Source organism: Lepidochelys kempii, chromosome 10 (genome assembly GCF_965140285.1).
Source record: "Lepidochelys kempii isolate rLepKem1 chromosome 10, rLepKem1.hap1, whole genome shotgun sequence".
NCBI lineage: Eukaryota > Metazoa > Chordata > Testudines > Cheloniidae > Lepidochelys > Lepidochelys kempii.
The window spans coordinates 3,222,986-3,243,742 of NC_136389.1; the positions used below are offsets into that span (position 1 = coordinate 3,222,986).

The 20,757-nt window shown below is 45.8% G+C and overlaps 1 protein-coding gene across 4 annotated transcripts in view; it reads right to left on the minus strand.

The window, feature by feature from the left end:
- GRID2IP (Grid2 interacting protein) overlaps window positions 1-20,757 on the minus strand; it is a 52,743-nt gene that overhangs the window by 17,511 nt on the left and 14,475 nt on the right. For 2 of the 4 annotated variants that reach the window (XM_078854514.1, XM_078854512.1), the window contains exons 2-12: window positions 20,466-20,720; window positions 17,983-18,068; window positions 17,581-17,650; window positions 15,529-15,623; window positions 12,479-12,662; window positions 9,596-9,750; window positions 6,907-7,014; window positions 3,162-3,259; window positions 2,476-2,593; window positions 1,117-1,442; window positions 116-529 (exon numbers count right to left, since the gene is read on the minus strand). In XM_078854514.1, coding sequence (XP_078710640.1) covers window positions 116-529; window positions 1,117-1,442; window positions 2,476-2,593; window positions 3,162-3,259; window positions 6,907-7,014; window positions 9,596-9,750; window positions 12,479-12,662; window positions 15,529-15,623; window positions 17,581-17,650; window positions 17,983-18,068; window positions 20,466-20,720 — 1,909 coding nt within the window. Of the gene's footprint in view, window positions 1-115; window positions 530-1,116; window positions 1,443-2,475; window positions 2,594-3,161; window positions 3,263-6,906; window positions 7,015-9,595; window positions 9,751-12,478; window positions 12,663-15,528; window positions 15,624-17,580; window positions 17,651-17,982; window positions 18,069-20,465; window positions 20,721-20,757 lie in introns of all 4 variants that reach the window. The other 2 variants (XM_078854513.1, XM_078854511.1) reach the window with 1 other exon arrangement.

A 20,757-nucleotide genomic window follows, 5' to 3' on the forward strand; every position in this document is an offset into this window, starting at 1 on the left:
GATTGGATTACTTGGATTGTTAACTTTGCTGATGTAGACGTCAGTGTGACTAATAGACCCAATGTCATCCTGAGCCTGAGTGCTGTCATTCCAGTTGCTGAGTTCCATACTGTACCTGCCCCCAGATGGTGCCTTCCGAGTTTTCCACTTGCTCCCACCGCAGCCTTTTGACGCTCATGTGGCTGGACTCACTCCTGCGATGTACGAGGCCCCGCTGCAGCAGGGGGGGTGCACATGGCACTGGTGGGGGAGGTGGGGGAGGAGGAGGGGGAGGAACTGGGTGTGAGTGACTCCCTAGGGTTTTGGAGAGTGGGGAGGAGATATTTCTGGTGGCCTCTGAGCTCAAAGTGACTGGTCTTGGATCATGGAACTGCGGCGGGGGCGGGGGCGGACTGAGTGGGGGAGGAGGGATGTGATCGGATAGGGTGGAGTAGGTCAGAGAGCTCCCTTCATCGCTGCTGCTGATGTACTCGCTGGCACTGCTCATATCATTGGTGACATAGCTGCCCTGGTCGTCATGGAAACTCATCTGATTTAGGAAAAAGAGAATATAACTACACCATGAGAAAAGCTTCTACTCCCAGCCACTGGGCACAAAAGCCCACAAGGGTACAGGCTATAGCTCGAGTTAGCACAACTCGTCAGCCATTAACATGACCACTCTGTAGTGTGGACACAGGCTAGCACCTAGGACACAATTCACTGGGAAAGAATTCACATCTTCCTGCCGTGCAAAGAAGCATGATCTTAGTGCCTCACGGGAGGAGTGCAGCGCCCGTGTGCATTCAGCAGCCTCAGTGGGGCCACTCTCACTCAAGCTAGGCTGACTGGAGAGCAGTAATGTAAGTGTAGATAACTTGAAGTTACCTCTACAGTGCAGTCAGGCCCTGGGAGAGCTCTCGGCCCTAGGATCGCAGTGTTGCTGTACAGCTCAGAAGTCTCCTTCATTGTCCCCATCCAGCTACTTCTGCAGGAGCCTCCCTGAGATATAGCCACCAAGCTTCTCCCTCCTGCTATCTGAGTCTGATGCGACTGTACCTCATCCAAACAGGGAACCCAACCTGAGGGAGCCCAGGAGAGCCCTGAGTGCAGCCCTGTCCAGCTCCCCTTGCTCACCTCCTCGTAGTCATTCTCAGGTGTGAGGAAGTCATCCACAATGGTGACCCTGTGTCCCAGCTCCTCACTCAAGGCGTCCAGGAAGCGATCTGTGTCCCGGCTGCGGGGGGGCCTGGAGAAGGTGAAGAGTTTCTTCCGTCGAGACAGTGGGCTGAGTGTGTAGTTCATGTGCTTGGGTGAAGGGGCAGGGCTGCTGTCTAGGCTGACGTAGGGGTTGGACTCTGTGCTGCTGGGGGAGGGGATGCTGCTGTGTGGGTGGTAATAGCACTGCTGGGAGGGCAAAGGATCACTCTGCCAGGAGATCGTCATCCCCGACTTTCGAACACCTGCAGGAAACAAACGGTGCTGCAGAGTAGACTCCTCCAAGCCTACATCTCGTTTAAAAGCAGGGCTATGAACATTTCCTGTGGTCTAACACGGATGCCTAGACTTCACCCAGCCACGGGTCACTAGAGCAAACTGTTTGGAGCTCCAATGTCCGTGTACAATACAGCAACCTTGATATAAAGGTGCAGACTGGAGAGATGATAGTTGCCAGTATCTATCATCTATCCTGATCTGAGCAGAAACTTCTTGGATCAAACCAGAGCATGGCAACTCCCCAATCCTCCCCACTGAAGAGGAAGGTCATATTCTAGAACTCTGTGGGCCCCCTTAGACTCATAGGCTGTACCATTGCCTTCCTTCGTATAAAAAGTTGCGGTGATGTGGTGCACAGACCCCACACTGACCAAGAAGGGGTTAATTAGGGTTCTGGGTTCCATAAGCCCTGCCCCAATACACCTGCGAGAGCTGTCAAGCCTGGAGGGAAGGTTAAAAGGCGGAAAGCCCAGCTCAGTAGTGGCTGACCAGCAGAGAGAGGGGACGTCTTACGCTAGCTCCTTGAAAGAAGGAGTGGATGCAGCCAGGGGATGTTTATAGACTACCTGAAAGGAAGTGTGGCTGGGGCCAGGATCTAGCATCTAGCATCTGGAGAGAGTCTCCCTGGGGGTAGGTAGGGACGGTTACACTTCACACAACTAACGTGTTTTTCTTTTGGACCTGGGAGATTGTGTTTGTTGTCCTGCCCAAGCCCTGCTTAAGGTCAGAGTATGACCGGGGAATCAACAGGCCCTTCACCCACTTTCTCTCCAAAAGAGGATGACTGCCTGCAATAAACCTGTGTTGACTTCACCCTCCTGGAGCCCATGCAGTAATTTGTCATGAGACCTCAAGTGACTTGATCCCAGGTGCAAAGAGAAATGTAACACAATCCTGGGACTTCATAACTAGCACCAAACCTGCATGTTGCAGGTCATCATACCAGCTAGAGCAAATGAACTGCCTCCATCCCAAAACCAGGAGAAAGAAAGCCTCTACCTGCAGCGTTTGCCTGGTCTGGGACAGGGGGTGAATCTCTGTGTGTGGTGGCATTAGCCATCTTTCCTGCAAAGCTGCTGATCAGGCGATTTTCTAACTCTGCATAGACAGCCGACATCTGAAAGCAAAAGGGGAAAAACAACCATAAATGTCCAACTCTGGAAGTGTCTGAAAACGAGTGACGTAAAGGAGGAAGGCTCTGTGTCCCATCCCTGATCCCAATTGCTCTCTATTATTGATTGCATTAAAAAATCACCCTTTTTTAAGGAGCATTTGGCACTAAAGGAAGATGATTCCCTCTTTTCTGAATCTCACACAGTTCACACTCCCTGATTAGATTGTACCAAGGCTTTGAAAGATGCCCGTACTGTTAAAGCAACTGACTGCCAGGGTAATTTGTTTAGAGAGCCACTCTGATGAGATGCTGAAGGGATTGTGTCTGGCATGGGAAGCAGATACCAAGATGAAACATTTGCATGCAGCTCCCTTAGCACCCTTCCCTTGTTTATCTACCTTCTGATGTGAACCTAAAATAAAGTCAAACTGTTCTGCTGTCCTGTGAAGTCAAAATGTTACATATTCATTGAGCAAGACGCTGCCCAGGAAAGCTCCTCTCTCCCAGCCACCACCTTCCTCACAGAAAACCCACCCAAACAGCTGCACACATAGATAGCCAAGGTTCAAACCATTTTGGGGTTGGGAGTCTCTGGAAGGGATGTGCCGTCACCCGCTTGCCTCTCTCCAGGCGTCAGTCGACTTGATACTTCCCCAGTGTCACTGTGACCTGCTGGGAAAGGAAAGAACTGCCAGTGATGTCCCTTGTATGAGCATCCTTTGATTTCACTGCTGCACCTGCCCACCTCTCACTACTCAGAGAAAAGGGAACATCCACTCACATGAGACTAAGGGCCTGATCTCATCTTCCCTGTGGACCCAAATATCTCACTCCCTTCAGCGGAATCTTTGGATGCGGAACAAGAATAGTTCAGACTTTATGGACTGTACAGTCCCCAAACCCTGAATGAATGATGAAGAAAATGACATATTTCCTGCTGCACTGTGGGTAATTTGTTAAAAGCTTCATTTAAATTGGCATCTACACTGTAGGACAGGGTCGCTCACTAGGGAAAATATTTGTGTAGAACACGCAAATGTGCAAAAATATTTTAATTATGACACTTAGCATGGAGACACCAGACATCACACAAGGAATTAGCTGTGGTCTAGTGATTGGAATACAAGCCTGGCAGCAAGGAACACCAGAGTGCTAACTGCATTTCAACAGCTAGACTTATGCTTGGGGGCAAGACACTTTGCCTCTCTGTGTTTATAAAATGAGGATATTAGTGTTCACCTGCCTACCTTGCTGGTGGGTTGGTGTGAGGGTTCATGTAATTTCTCACTGTTTAAAAGGTGCTTAGCATTATTATTACACTATAATCCATGATGCACTTTACTGGTGTTGCACAAATTTTCAGCACCAGTTGCATGGTCTCTAGTACAATGTTGGGAGGAAGGAACATTACCCAGTTTGTCATTAGGTATTTCTAATGTATCCATCATGGTGCTGTCAAGGTATCTTGTTACTGCAACACCAAAGGTTTTCTCCTTTTTTAATAAATCCCTGGATATTGTTTCATTAAGACACTTCACCCTAGTTGTCATGTGCTGGATAACAGATGAATCCAGAATCACTGCAAATGAAAAGCACGTGCCACAGATTCTGAGCTGTCACCAGAATAAAAGCAGGAGCACAAACAGTGAGGGTGAGACGAGGTAAGCGCTGGGACTCTCAGGGCTACAAGGGGGACTATGCAGATAGAACAGCTTTCCTAGGACAGCCACACCACTGGCAGCAGGCTAGCAGGCATATTCCTAAACTCATTTTCCTCTGTGCCAAATGTGTCAGAGTGTTTTTTCTGAAGTTGCCATTAATAGCTGGACTTTGTCCATTCAGAGCAAACGGGTCAAAGTCAGACCTGGTGTGAGTGGGTGGCACACCATGGCTCTCTCTGGAGATGTGCCTGCTTATACCAGGGCTGAATTTGGCCCTAGATTTGGAGATAAAAATATCTGGGCTGAAAGGAATGTAAATCTCTCCATAGGCTCTTTAACATTTGGAAAAAGATGGGGATTAAAAAGCATTTCCTCCCTGGCAGTCACTCACCCACGTTTCTAAATAGAACTGGGAGTCTGAGCCTGCTCTCAGGAGAAGTGGCCACGGCGGCCAATCAAACCATTAACCTCAGGCCAAAGAACCAGATCGGCCATAAGGGAGAGATGGGCTGCAACTTAAAGCTGAGCAAATCAGTTTAACAAAAAACTCTAACTGAGTTCAAACACTGTCAGACCGTCCCACCCTGCAGCATTATTGCTCATGGTCAGAGGAGTTCCAGGGGCTTCTTACTTCCTGCTGGACATGGAGGGGTTAAAATACAGCCGAGGGACAGATCCCCATCCCATCTCATGCCCTTGTGCTATAAAAGGACACCCAGATGGAGTAGAGCCAGCACTCCAGGTGTGTGTTGGGGCAGGAGGGGACATGGCTGGAACATCTTGTATTCCAATGATCCTGGGCCAGCCGGATGGCCCCTACAGGGTCACTATAGTTTATGCATAATGCCACCTTTGCTCCCCTTCTTGGGGACTGGAATCCTGGGGTCCTCACTCAGTCCTCAGGCGAAGTGCCCACTGCCTTCAATGAAGCTTGCCTGAGTAAATGCTGAGTAAGGCCCTTAGGCTTTGACCCGCTGAAATCAATAGGTAAAACACCTGAGCAAGGCCTGAGTAAAATCTAGAGAAGGAATTTAGGATTTGCAGCTCAACAGGCAGAAATTCACCAGGCACCCTGCAAATCCAGCAAGTGCGGGTAGCTTGGGTTACATTCAAAGAAGCCCCTGTTTTTGGGTGTTCATCTGAATCTCTGGCACTTTTGCCACTCCTCACTAGCAGTAAATAGCAGACAGGCTGATACTATCTTCCAGTTTAGATTCTTTGTCACCTTGACCTTGAAAACCTTTTTAAACATGTGGTTTGTGCAATAAAGACAGCTGGAAATCTGCTGGGTATTGTCTATTCCCAACACTCTCCTTTCAGTTTGGGACTAGTTCATTCCAAATATTATTAGGACAACAGGTCACGCTTTCCTCCTGCTTTGTTTTTTCAAAAGGGCAGCTGAGGACAATATTCCTAACCTAACAGATGCCAAATATCTGTCTGGAATGTGAGGCTTCCCTCTGGCTAATGCAGTTGTCTTGCATTCCATGCATTAATGTCAGTCACAAGAAATCCCCCTCAGCAGCAGGTTACTGGATTCTCCCAGTAGAAAGTTCTTCTAACTGGCGGCTCTGACAGCATCCTCCTTTGATAGCTCAGTAACACTACAGTCCCTGTTAATGGTGACAAGTTCACATGAGGACTTAGGTTCCCATTTTTAAAAGCCCCATTATCCTCCAGGTTAGAGGCACCTGAGGCTGTTACGTCAGAGGAACATGGCTGGTTATGGTGAGTCGCATGGTGCTGAGAAACCAATGAGTGAGAAAGCGCCACAGTTAGAATTCTATTCTGCACTGGGTGCCAGCTGCTAAAGGGAGGTGAACTGGCTGTGACTGCATATCCAAACTATCAAGCGGGATCTGGCAGAGAACTGAGGTAGAAGGATGGAGCCAGCAGCAGTGTGATGCTCTCCTAGGGAGAGCTGCAGGGGTTTCAGGATGCTGGAAGGAGGCCCTGAAGGAAGGTAAGGAGGCTCTGCCTTATCATGGGAGGAGGAATGAGGTGTTTGCTGAGGACAGAAGGAAGGCTATATCAATCCCCCAGTGCAATTCATGCACTGAGAGTGGCTGGACAGGTTAACAAGCCAGGACTCCTTCAGAACCAGCGTTTGTAGTCCTGGGGACTTTCCAAACATCATTTTAGGTGTGAGCCTTGGGAGGTCTGGACAAGCAATGATGAGATCCAGAAAGAACTACGGATCCAGACAGACAGAAGTGAGCCTCATCCTTTAATGCTGCAGAAAGGCTTATCCCTGGAAGAGCCTCAGTGTAGGGGCTGTTTAGATGATTATTGCTAATCCACTGGCCTGGCGGCCTACTGTAATTCTCCCTGGCTGCCCCTCTGAACAACGTTAGGGACCCTGAACAAACAACTTACAGCCTCCACCCAGGCAGCTTTTCCATTAGGACTTTCTGATGTTAAACACTTTGTTCCTTGTCTGAACAAAAGTGGATTTGCTGCCACGGACTGTGAGCCTGACTCTCTGCTAGATTGTACCTAGTGCTGCTATTTAGATCAGTGTCAAATCAAGGACTGAGCTGGAACAACAGCTAGAAATCCTGCATCTTGGGTCTGTGTCCTCTGGGCCCAGGATAAATGGGAAACAGCCACAAGAGCTCTCCAAAGGGAATCTTAACAGAGCAATGAATTACCTACCTCCTGTCCCCCCTTCTTCAGGGCCTCGCGTTCGAATGCTTCCCCGACATACTGAAGCCCCTCGAACTGAAGTCCGGTGCCGTTCCTCTGCCTCTGGCTCTGCTGCAGCTGTAAAGAGCCTTTATAAGTTACCGTCTGTCTTTGCAAGATGCACTGGCTCCCAGTGCTCCTCACCTACCATCTTCCTATTAATTACAGAGGGACAACCCCAGGGACATTCATATTTGCAGCTGCTGTTGACCACAAAGTTCTGTGAGCCTGAAATCCCACCCCCACATGGGGACAGGATCCCAGCATATATGGCTCATCAGGAATGACTCCAGAGGGAAAGAGTCAACCTTCTCTTTCTCCACCCTCTAAGGATGGGCTCCTGGCATGCAAAGCAGTCTATACTGCAGTGCAAGCTATAAGAAGAAATCTCCAAAACCACAGTGTTGATGCTGGTGTTGGGTAAAATAATCTTAGCATTATACCAGAACCTAGAGGTTATGGTGTTCAGTGCCTGGCAGGTAGGCACTCAGACAGACATCCATGAAACATTACTACAGTGAAGACGACCATTTGGTTTGGAACTAGATCAAATGAAGAACTACCCTAAATCTGGGGCGGTCTGGCCTTCATGTTCCCAAACATGGGTATGCACACACTGTACTAGAGTACATGGAAAGTCACATGAGCACAGACTGACCTTTTATGGAAGGGAGCACATCCATCGATTCCTAATTGTAAGGTCTGAATACCAGGAAGTCCTGGTTTCAATTCTGCCTCTGAAACTGTGTGGCCTTGGGTAAGTCACTTCAACACCCTGTGCTTCACCTCCCTCATCTGTAGAATAGGGCCAGTAATGCTGACTCCGTGTAGGGCATTCTTAAATTACTATCTGTAAAGTGCTTTGAAGATGAAAAGGGATGTATATGTGCCAAACAATATTATTAATCCATTCAGTAACCCAAGCTCACATCAAATGACCTGAAGTAGATACATATCTAATCTAACCATATACACGGGGAAAGGGCTAACTTTCAAATAGCATCACCTGTAAAATACATATCTGTGCATGAAAAAGAACACATACATGTATAGTGGGCTCAATTACATGTTTGTAGCACATTTTACTTGCGCAACTTAAATGCCTATGTTTGAAAACTGCATTCATAGAATAGGAAAGCATGACCCATTCTCTACCAGTGTTAAACTAAGTGAAAACAGGCAACTGAAATCAAGACTTCTGATCTGTCTCCTGACATTATTCTGACGTTAATAATATCATTTAAAGTTTTCATTTTGAATGTCAGGGCCTCACTGCTTGGAATGCTCATGTAACAATATGCATGTTTGCCCACTTATTCTGAATGCACGAACACAGTCATGTTAATTGTACGCGCAAATTAGGTGAGCAAATACACAAGCATTTTTCCATGCACAATTCAGAACATGTGTGCCCACACTGCAAGAGCTGGTTGCTCCTACACAAATGACTTTTCCTTCGTAAACAGATGGTGTGTAAAAAAAACAAAAGAAAGAAAGAAAAAGGGTGCCTCAACAAGTCCTCCCCTTCTTCAAACTGAAAACTCTTTCCTGCAGTTTTAGCCATGATGGGTTTAAAATAAACTTATCAGCAAAATGTAAACGGTTTAAAACACAGGAATGTCAAAGTAATTAACAAATCTAGATACAAAGATTAAAACCTTTCATTGAAATTTACCCTCTGCCTTTTTGCTGTCTGATTGTGAAGCCCATAATCCACAGCACACCACAGTTGGTTTGTATGTTGCCACAGCAACGACAGCTAGTGACAAGGAAGAAAAGGTAGGTGCAGACTCCTTCACTGCAGGATGCAATGTGATTTGCTAATGCCACCCTAAATCTGTGGGACAGAACAAAACCTCCTAGGCAGGAGCCTCCTAGGCAGAGGCTGGAATCAAGCATGTTTCTCACTTTCTTTGTGTTATCTTTTGATGGTCCTTAATTTTAACTGAACCCTAATTGTAGACATTTCTTTATGCCACATATTGGTGACGTCAGGGAAGAAACTGCATCCATTATTTACCTCTGACTGTCTCAGATGCATTCTGCCCACTAAACCATCCATCTACTCCTGGGACTTCTATCATGCTACACTTCTGAGCAGCCTTCAAAGAGCCACCATTTTTTAAGACAACCCATCACAAAAATATTTTTCTTTTTTTCCTCCAAAATGTGAAGTTTTCTTCCAAAGTTACACTGGTCCAAGGTGCAGGAAGAGCAGCCTTCAGTCCCGGACTACTCCCAAGTTTAAAGATCAATATCTCATGAATGATCAGGGCTAGAAACTGAGGGTCCTGATTCTGCACTGTCTTATACCATGGATAGTCATTTACACCTGTGCAAAGCGGATGTACAACACTGCCATTCTGATCAAGTAGAATTTTACACCCAGTCTTCACAGGTGTGAGTGACTATACAAGGTGCAAGGCAGGGGAGAATCAGGCCCCAGAGCTCTGTCCCATTCAAGAAAGGATGGCAAGCCACCCTTTCTAATGAAATTCACCACTTTTTTCTAGCCCTAGCACAACACAAGATATTTAACCTAACCTCCACTAATCTTAGGCAGCTCTTGACAATGTGATAACATGCAACAAGTCCTGATCCCCAGGGATGTCAAGAGACACAGCGTGCACATGTCAGAGTACAGGAGCTTTCCTCTCACCTGCCACCAACTTGTAACCAAGGAACCTGGCAATCTTTTGCTGGCAGTGCTCCTGCTCTTCATATGTCAATAGCTGGTAGATAAACTGCCAAATGATCTGCTTGACTGGTGTGTCCAGCACAGGGTACACATCCACTATAAGAGTATCGATGTTCCTGCACAGGTGAAAAGAGAAGGCAAGACAATGATCACCTACTTTTGCTGCAGTATTCCTTCCCATGAAAACTCCCTTTTTGTTTCATCACTTTCTGTCCTATATTTTAGGTTTTAGATTTTAGCTCCTGTAGCCAGGGGCTTGTCTCTTATTTGTCTGTGTAATTGTACTGGGCCCTTTATAAGCAGGCACTGCCAGCCCATTTGGCATGGCACCGGTACTTGTCTCTTTAAAGCAAGAGAATTCTGGGAAATGTAAAAAGAAAAGGAGTACTTGTGGCACCTTAGAGACTAACCAATTTATTTGAGCATAAGCTTTCGTGAGCTACAGCTCACTTCATCGGATGCATACTGTGGAAACTGCAGAAGACATTATATACACAGAGACCATGAAACAATACCTCCCCCCACCCCACTCTCCTGCTGGTAATAGCTTATCTAAAGTGATCACTCTCCTTACAATGTGTATGATAATCAAGTTGGGCCATTTCCAGCATAAATCCAGGTTCTCACCCCCCCATCCCCCCTCCAAAAACCACACACACAAACTCACTCTCCTGCTGGTAATAGCTTATCCAAAGTGACCACTCTCCTTACAATGTGCATGATAATGAAGGTGGGCCATTTCCAGCATAAATCCAAGTTTAACCAGAACGTCTGAGGGGAGGGGGGTAGGAAAAAACAAGGGGAAATAGGTAGCCTACCCCCTCCCCCCCCCCCAGACGTTCTGGTTAAACTTGGATTTATGCTGGAAATGGCCCACCTTGATTATCATACACATTGTAAGGAGAGTGGTCAGTTTGGATGAGCTATTACCAGCAGGAGAGTGAGTTTGTGTGTGTGGGGGGGGGAGAAAACCTGGATTGAAAACTGTGAAAACTGATGGTGATGGTAATGCTCCCATTGATTTTAGTGTGTGCAGCATTGCGGCCTGAAGGTGAAGAAGAAATGAAGGAGAAGTGCTATGAACAGTACTTGTTATTGGTGCATTTTTATTTAGTAGCTTATACCACCACAGACAGTCCCTCATCTTCCATGGAGCTAAATTCTGAAGCTTCCCTTGGAGCTCCTAGTGAAATCAATGGGCCAATCCGCTCCCTACTCCATTTCTACTCAGTCCTTACTCAGGCAAAGATCCCAGTGAAGTCAGCAGGAGTTTAACTAACTGACTAACTCTGGGTAGGAGCTCTGGATCTGACCACTGGCATTTACACCTGTAAACTTGCCATAGTAACTAATATCCAGTGGAAGGGAGAGGGGAGCCAGGCTGCTTTTCCCAATGAATGCCAGGACTCTAAGAAAGATGGTCCTGAGCAGCCCTTCTGGGGACATTATCACTCCTAATATCCAAATGTCAGGCCTGATGATGGCTTTATCAGCATTGTCTGAAAAAGGGTAAGGGTCAAGGGTAGAAAACAAGTGTGTTATTGAAGCTCTCAATGCCTCCATAAGATCAGTTTCAAGGCCTGCAGCAGGGCAAAGAGGATGTGTTCAATTACAGGAAGAAAAGTTTGCCAGCGGGAGGCATTCTTGTGCTAAGGCCAAGGGAACACATTTGCCAAAATGCTGAAAGGAGCAATAAGAGAGGAATAAAATGCAATGAAAACTAAACAAAAGGGGCTGACTGTCAGAACAGGACATGCTGTTGGCTCAGGGTCTGTCCAGGCAGCCAGAGACCTCTAGCTGCATGAAAAGAACAAGGTAATTTTTATGTTGGAATAAGAGTGAATGGGTGAATTAGGGGTGAATCTCAAAAGGTAATAAGTTTGGATGATTCCCTGACCCCTCAGTGGGTTGGGCATCTGGCCAGATGGGGCTTTCCACCCTATTACCTCAATGCTTTCTCTGATGGATATATACAGGGTAGGTATGGAATACAGATCGGTACCCTAGTGGATGCTCATCACTTGTGGGAGAAGAGAAACTGCACCTCATGTTGCCTTCCAGCACCCTTAAACAGCAGCCCTGAGTATCTCAGTAGGGAAGCAATGGCCACATCTCCTCATCCAGAGCAACAGTCACTGTGATACAGGGCCCCGCAGATAATTGGAGAACATAGCCAAGAAAGTAAGGAAATCTCAGTTGAATCCTTTACACTGTTCTGGAAAGATCCCTTCAAAGCCTTATAACAACTCAACAAATCCATCCCAGGTTTACTCTGGGACCAGGCATAACGGGAAAGAACAAAGTTTTGGGCTTGATCCTGCAAAGTGCTGAGTGACTTCAACTCTAAGTGAAGTCAGTGGGTATTGAGGGTGCTCAGCATCTTACAGGATCAAGTCCTTAATCCCCATAATCAGTACAGTGCAGGTATCTAGGTAATGCTGATATGGTCAATAAAGCTGATGTCTGTTCCAATCATAGAATCATAGAGGATTAGGGTTGGAAGAGACCTCAGGAGATCATCTAGTCCAACCCTCTGCTCAAAGCAGGACCAAGCCCAACTAAATCATCTCAGCCAGGGCTTTGTCAAGCGGGGCCTTAAAAACCTCTAAGGAAGGAGATTCCACCACCTCCCTAGGTAACGCATTCCAGTGCTTCACCCCCTTGCTAGTGAAATAGTTTTTCCTAATATCCAACCTAGACCTCCCCCACTGCAACTTGAGACCATTTCTCCTTGTTCTGTCATCTGCCATCAATACCAAGACTCAGTGCTTTGATCCAAGAAGCAGATTCTAATCAGGGACACCAACACAACCAACTAAAGGAGTACAGCATTTAACAAGTTACCGATGCTGGAAGAAGCTTTCTAGTGATTTGCAGATGATGTAGCGCTCGGGTGGTGTCAACAGACGTTCCAGCTGCTGATTGAAGGTCCTTCCTTGGATCTTGATGCTAGAAGGAAGTATCTCTGCCACCCACTGCAGGGAGGTGAGGGCTGAGGAGGGGTTTAGGGAGTCAGCAGACTCAGAATCTGCAGCACATGGGCACAAAGGAAAGAGATTATTAAATGGATAAAGAACAGGAGGCAACACAGAATCCTAGCATCAGGTTTAGGCACCAGTTTCAGCCATAATACCTCTGGGGGAATCTGAACTCCAGCATGAAGAGGAGAAGTGATTTAAAGAGCTGGGAATGATTGCAGCCAAGTCTGCTGTGAAAAGACAAGAAGGACTCAAGTCCACCAACACCTATCCCTGGTTTCAGAGTAGCAGCTCTGTTAGTCTGTATCCGCAAAAAGAAGTACTCCTTTTCTTTTTGCGAACACCTATCCCTGTAACTTCAAGGAATTTCTTCCCTTGGAGAAGAAAAACTATCAAACTATCAAGGCCAAAGGGTCTCTAGCCTTTAAAACAAACCTAGAAAAAAACCCTAACGTGCATAGCCTTATAGCTATACCTGACAATCCTCAGAACCTTCTGCCCTCATTTTATTAACTGTTCCACTTTTACATATACTCAGGCAAAACTCCCATTAGCTTCAATGCAAGTCTTGCCTGAACAGACCTCAAGAACTGGTTCAATCTTTGTGTCTCTGATCCCTGTATACCTGCAGCTTCGATTGCCCAGGCATCCTGGACTCTGCATCCTGTTCTTATCAGTAGGAAGGACTCTGATAAGGCCAGACCAGCGAGGTAGCATAGAGTGTGAATTATGAGTGGAAACCCACCAAGACCAATATTAAAAGGAATGTGTGAGGGAGCATATGTGCAGCTTTGTCTCAGAATAAAACAGACCTAACAGACTAAATTTACAAAAACACTACAGCCACTGAAAAGCAATGTGGTGAAGAGGGTACTTTAGCTCGTCAGAAGATACCCTGGCTGAACCACAGCTTATCATTAACCTTGCCATTCTCAAATGTGCTGAACCCCATATAAACAGAATAAACTATCATGGAGCTTCTATTGTTTCAATAGTCCTGACATTTAATCAGTACAAAAAGAGACTTTCAGACCTTTCTCTGCTCTTTTGGATATGGTTTACGTCCTCTCATGAGTCATAATTTCTAAAGTGAAGGATTCTTTTTAAGAATAGCAAATATACACAAAATCATATACTTTCTTTTTCTATAGAACCTTCTGCTGAGAATCTCAAAGCACTTTACAGACATGAATGTACTTAGCCCTCGCAACACCCTCTTTGAGTGCAATATTACTCAAATGTTATATTTGGGTACACTGAGGCACAAAGAGGTCAAATTACTTTGCCACAGTCACGCTGTACTGCTCCTACCACTGAAGTGCAGCCACCTCTGGAGTGGAACACAGCAGCTGTTTAGCAGCGCACTGCAATACTGCACAAAACTGTATCCAACAGAACCTAGAGAGGGAATTTAGGGCTACAAAATGGAATTACCCAAGTAGGCATTTGGCAAGGCACCAGACCTAAAAACCAGATACTTTTTTTTTTTTGCGAGGAAGGATTGTCCAGTGGTTGGTGCACCAGCCTAGGTGTCCCAGGTTCAATTCCCTGCTCTGCCACTAACTTTCTGTGTGACCTTGGACAAGTCACTTAGCCTCTTTGTGCCTCAGTTCCCAATCTGTGATAATAGCACTGCCCTCCCTGACCGGGGTGCTGAGAGAATAAATCCAATAAAGACTGTAAAGTGCATTGGGATCTACTGATGCAAAGTGCTATGTAAGAAATAGGTATTAATTATTATTATTTATTATTATTCATTATTAAGTAGCCAGGATTCCAGTTTTCCTTCTCATCCAAAAGACAGCACTTTCAGCAGCACCAAGCCCCTAACACTTGGCTCTGGAATGGTTTCAGTAGTGAGGGAAAGGGAACAGTGCCATTCATGGAATCCCAATAGTATTTCCTGAGGCTAGGTGTTCCTTGGCAGCATTCCAACAAAATACTGACCAAGCCTGCCCTGGGCTTAGGAAATGACTTAGGGCTTGTCTACACTGCACCAAAGTACAGATGATGGGCGCGTGAACTGTAGGCACCACAGTGCTGTGCTCTAACCGGCCCAAGTGCACGCTGCTGGCATGAACTGAAATGTATCTAGTTCATGTTACTGCACTCCTGTTTGAAAGAGGACTATGTTAATGCACCTTTTAGTTCACACCCACAGCAGCCACACAGGGCAGTGAGAGCGTAGCGCTTTGGTGCACTCTGTAATTACACATGCTCCCCCCACCCACTTTCCCATAGGCCACAGTGCAGTGTGGACATAGCTTCAGTCACCTATACATTGTGGGCCAAGCTCTCCTCTCCGCTGCACTGAAGTCAATGGAGTTGCTCTGGTGAAACACTAGAGTTTGCCCCATATGTTCTGATGACTCTGACATTCTCACCACAAGTTACACAGGATAAATTATTCTGAACACAGCAGAGTTACATTAAATAAGAGGTACAAAATTACATATTCAGCAACATATGCACTGGTGTGTTCATTTAGTCATATACACAGCACAGGCTTTGAATGCAGGTCATTCTAAAGGGCCAGCACAGGAAACTAACAGCAGTATGGTGATCCCTTGGATAGCAGTGTGTGTCTAAGACCAAGCTTGCTCCCTCAAGACTGGCAGCAGCAACTCTGACTGCAGAGGAAAAATGCTCAGCTGTTGCGGGAGGAACTACCTTTCATCACTGTCCAGTGACTCTCCAGCTAACTCAGGAGCAGTGTCAGGCTGAAGCCAATATGTGAAATTTGTTGGGGAGCATAGGAGAAACCTGGCAGATTCCTTCACCAGGTTTAGTGGTTTGAAGGATAGTCATCCCCACCCCACCCCCAGCCCCACCAGGCACTGACACGGCAAATTCACAAGTGAATTCCAGGTTTTCCGTTCTGTCTACCTGTTGTGCATTTCTCTTTAATAATCTTACCAACTGGAAAATGGACCATCCCTTCTTCCACAACCAGGGTAGGCATTGCCCCACTGCCCTGCAGCATGGACACCACCTTATCATGGGAGCAATTCCTGCAGAGCCAGACAAAGAGAACCCAGATAAATAACACTTTCAGAGTCTGCACTGCACCCACCATTCGTGACATGGGCATCTCTGAAGTCTCCTAAGGATAGAAAGGGTTGACAAGAAAAGTAGGACTCATCTAACAGGAACATAACAAATTTGGGGGGGACACCCAAACCAGGGCACAATGGCAGGTGTTTGACAGCTGCACCCCTTGGTATAAAATGGAGAAGACCACAGCTGCCTTCATCTTTAAGACTGGGACTATAAATTCTGCATGCTGCTCAGACGGAGTATGGTACTCTAGCTGTAGTCTTCCTGGGCTGCAGCTCTGCATTAGAGATGTAGGAGCAAATTCTGCTCATGGTTACATCTATCCCATGCAGAACAGAATCTAGCAGTGGATCTCATTGTAGAACATTTATGGGATGTTCTTGGCCATGCCTGCAGCATGGAATAACTACAGAGCATGTATATGAAGGGAGTCAAGGAGTCTGTTGCGGCTAATGATGAAGGCACTTCTGCAGCTCATGCTGACACACTCCTTAACTGATCTTTCCATCTAACATGATACACTTTCACAGAGCCTTGTCTCCCACTTCTCTTGCTACATAAAGAGAAGATCCAAAGTGAGGACGAAACACGTTTTTCCTGCTGATGGTATTGCCATTTTTGGATAAAGTACAAGCAGACCTGAGACATTGTTTGCCAAAATGCAGGATAAGAGGGTAATCTACAAATAGTCTCAGCTGTTTTCTGGGGATGCTGCTTCAGCCAAAAGTTTGCTGAATCAGCTGAAAACCGAGAACTCAGGAATCAGCCAAAGTGGCATTAGATGTTTAACCTTTAAATATTAATCACTCTTTTACCATGCAGACTGTTCTAGCACTTCACTTCTGCTTATTGTTCAGTAAGATTTAGCCCTAGAATAAATGCTACTGTCATTGTATAATGGGACACAGAGCGAGCCAAGATTTGGTGGGGTTGGACTACTTTGTTTTTTATAATCCTTGTTAGTGCAAATAGTAGGTGGAGAAAAGTAGTTCTGGATGGAAATACTACTGTCTGTGTAGTTTTATGCTCAGGATCCTGTTCCAGGGGTGATCCATGGATTGGTTTGTACCTTGCCCCTTCCACACTATGTAACACATGGAACTGAATTGACACTGATTCAAGTCAGAGGTTCCAGGATTGTTACTTTTAAGAGCTGTATTGTTTATATTATTTCACGCATTATGCATGGCTATTGGCAGAATGAACTCTAAATAAACGAAGGGAATGGAAGACAAGAGTCTGGAATACTAATCTTACAGAAATGATAATATTAAAATAAAACATTTGCATGAGACCAGGATCACTGCAGAGACATCTATGCCTGCATATATATGTTACACACACACACCCCTTGCACAAAAGCACCTCAGACCTTACGTAAGTAGCCACTTAGTGCACATACCTACCATATCCTTCCTCACAAACTTGCACACCTCTCATGTTCATGAAGACAGCTGTGCTTGGCTATTTCACACTATCCTGGGTTCTCATAAAAAAATGGCCACACTGGGTCAGACCAATGGTCCATCTAGCCCAGTATCCTGTCTTCCGACAGTGGCCAGTACCAGATGCTTCAGAGGGAAAGAACAGAACACAGTACTTATTGAGTGAGCCCTCCCCTGCCATCCAGTCCCAGCTTCTGGCAGTCAGAGGTTTAGGGACACTCTAAGCATGGGGCTGCATCCATGACTATCTTGGCTAATAGCCACTGATGGACCCATCCTCCATGAACTTATCTTTTTTTAATCCATTTATGCTTTTGGCTTTTACAACATCCCCCAGCAATTAGTCCCACAGGTTGACTGTGCATTGTGTGAAGAAGTACTTCCTTATGTTTGTTTTAAACTTGCTGCCTATTAAGCAGCATCATTTAAGCCATTTTGAAGATAGTTTTAACAGCCAGCATCTCACCTCATATCCAGTCCATTGAGAAATAAGATTCGGTCTCCAGCTTTGAGAGCAGCCTTCTCAGCTGGGCTGCCTAAATACAGGAGGAAATGAAATAGGTCACTTAGCTGTACTGGTCTTTTAGTGTGGGATGCATTAAGGCTGCTGACAAAGTAACATGCAGATTGTGGATATGGTTACAGTTACAGGGGACCTCTGCTTAGAGGGAAGTTAGTCTATTGGAAGAATGACTTCACTAGAAAAGGTCCAATTCATAAAGATACTCTGGGGCAAAGCAGCTTGACAGCATCAAAGGGCCGAGAGTTTACGCTAAAGTAATAAAAACTAATAATGTTTCTGGCAGCCATTCAGACTAGATCTTGGGTGTAAAGCTCAATGTCACCTGGTAATGTCAGGTTTCCTTACCAGGCAGAATGGACTCAATCCACACGGGGGCATGTCCACGTAACGTGAAGCCAAAGCTTTTGCTGCCTTTGTAAACTCGAACAGTTCTGCAGGTGGAAAATCAAAAATCAAAACCTAAAAAGCTTTTGGTTCCTGTTTCATATTCCCTTCCTCCATCATGGCACGTTTTGGACCTTTTTCACACTGGATTTCACTAGCACTGAATTGGGCGCCCTCTACTTAAGGTGGATACAAATTGATGATTTTTTTTAAATAAAAAAATTCAGATTTTTTTAAAATTTAAATTAGATTTTTTAAATTTAAATCAGAGTTTTTGGTTTAAATTAAATGCAGGTTTATTTTTTAAACATAAACCTATTTAAAATTGCCAACCAATGTTAAAGCCTAAACTTATTATAATCTATTAAAATCATTACAATGAAATACAGAACAAGAATACTAAGCCTGACATGTTTTCTGCCAAATTTTAAGAAAGTTCCAAATGAAACTTTCTGGAAGCTAAAGCTTAGCGTGCATTAACATGAGAGCTTTTGGCACAGAGCAGATGGGGGACTGAGGAGAGAGGAAGGGATGCCAGCAGCAGCAAGAGCTGCTCAGGTCTTGGAAGGAGAGTCAGAACACCCACTCCTGCTCTCCTTTGGAAATTTCCTTTCTAAGTCATTAATTAACAAATGTATAATGGTGCAGTTTAGCAGAAATACTATATTCTTAACATGAAGACACACAGACATGGTTACCTAAAGATGCAAACAATAGGGGGGAAGAATTACTTGAGGTGATACTAAGACTAAATGAGCAAGGAAAATTTGGGTGAGCATTAAAAAAAAAAATCTTCCCCTCAGGAGGTTTGTTAGACTGTGGAATTGTGTCAGGGAAATGATGGAAGCCCTCTCACTTGGGCCACTTAAAACTAGACTGGATACAGCTCTGGAAAGCTTGTTATAAGGACTGATCCTGTGCTGGCAGGGAGAGGGACTGCATGGAGTTTTGATTAGTTCCATCTCTGGCTTCTGTGCACCAAACTCCGCCCTGACTTCCATAAAGGTGTACCTGGTGTAAATCGGGGCAGAATTTAGTTTGCTGATTCTGTGAAATACAACAAGGATGCAAGAGCAAGGGAGAATCTGTGTTATAACCCCCCTTGGGAGGTACCAAGGGACCACCCTCATTCCACCCTGCTTGCAACATTCTCTTTGTAATTAGGCAATCCTAATCCTGTGGCTCCCACGGGCAGGGCAGGATAGGACTTTTCATGCTTTTGTATTAAGATGAGAGTTTTTTATTGAAAATGCTGAATGGTCTGAACTGGCCCAACATTCTGGTGTTACTATGGCACATCTAATTATAGTTAGCACAAGCCTGAGATTTGAACTCAATATGTCACTCTGGCCTGGCAGAAACTGGGAGTGCCATGGTGGTGACGTGCTGGGACCCAGAGAGACAGTAGCTTGCGTCAATCTGTAGACACTTCTGGACACTTTAGGCATAGCATTCATAAGCTCTGGAGAGAGCCACATCCAGCCCTTCTCAACCAGGGGGAGGTCCAGTCACTCTGATGTAGATAAGGAGGGGAGTCAAAGTAACTCAAGAGGGGAGACTCTGGACTACGAGAGAAGTGCGGGAGGCTCCTCTACACCTGGGGAGGGAATGGCCTGGTCCCAACTCGTGGGGAATCCTGCCTGCAGAAGGATTTGTTCTGTGTTTGTGCCCATCAGTAAGATTCTGGTAGGCATGTAAGCAATTTAAGCATCTCATGATGGCTTTACAGTCAGTCCCGTAGGAGGATTCACCAGCTGTGATGACAATGAAAAAAGGAAGCCAGCACATTCTTTTGTGAAGTATGAAATGAGATCGGGGGGAAGGGAAGGGAACACATACCCTACTAGTCACTGGGGAATGGTTCAAACAGGCTCCTTGAGGCCTCCAAGCATTCTGAGGTCTAGCCACATAGGAGCCATGGAAATGGGTGTTTCACACCTCTCATCCCTTCCCCCAATTTCTGCTACAGCTTCTAGTGGCCTCCCATAGATGGTGCTGAAGAGTTCCCAGCAATCATACAATCCAGCATATGCTCTGAGAAACTGAACATTGTGCATGCAGCCTACAATGGGGACCTACATCGCATCAGACCTGGGCCATGCAGGAAGGAATTCCACAACCCCTAGCAGAGCACGCCCTCTTTCCCAGAAAGAATTCATTGAAACAACTTTAGAAAACCAACTGAAATGAAAGGATCTACCAGGAGATGGGTACTGTGACATGGAGCCCAAACTTTCTCAGAGTTCAAAGGGGAGATGGTTACAAAAAGGCCACAATTCAGTCTCATTTCTATACTAAATTCACTTGCTATGAGCCACCGAAGTCATGTTTTTAATCTCTTCCCTTTTCCCCATTACAGTGCACCTGCTTCTTCACAATAACCAAGCTTTGTTATACTAAAGATCAACCAGCTTTGCATTTGAAGATTAAAGGAAGGACATTACCTGCGGGCAGCCCCTGATCCCACACTGCTGGTGATCAGAGAAGTTGTCTTCCGCAAACCCTTGCTGGCTTCCTCGTGGCTCCGAGGCACCGAGCTTGCCCTGGTCGACACTAGCAGCCGCTCCTGGTGGTCTTCGCTGCGGCTGCGCCTCAGCCGGTTGGTGTGCTGCTCGCTCTTTGACCGGCAGAGTTTGCTGATCAGGCTCTGCGACACCACTTCATCAAAGCGCTGCCGGTGTTTCTTGGGGATGAAGATCCTGGCAAACATGACAGAGGAGGCAAATCAGAAGAGGA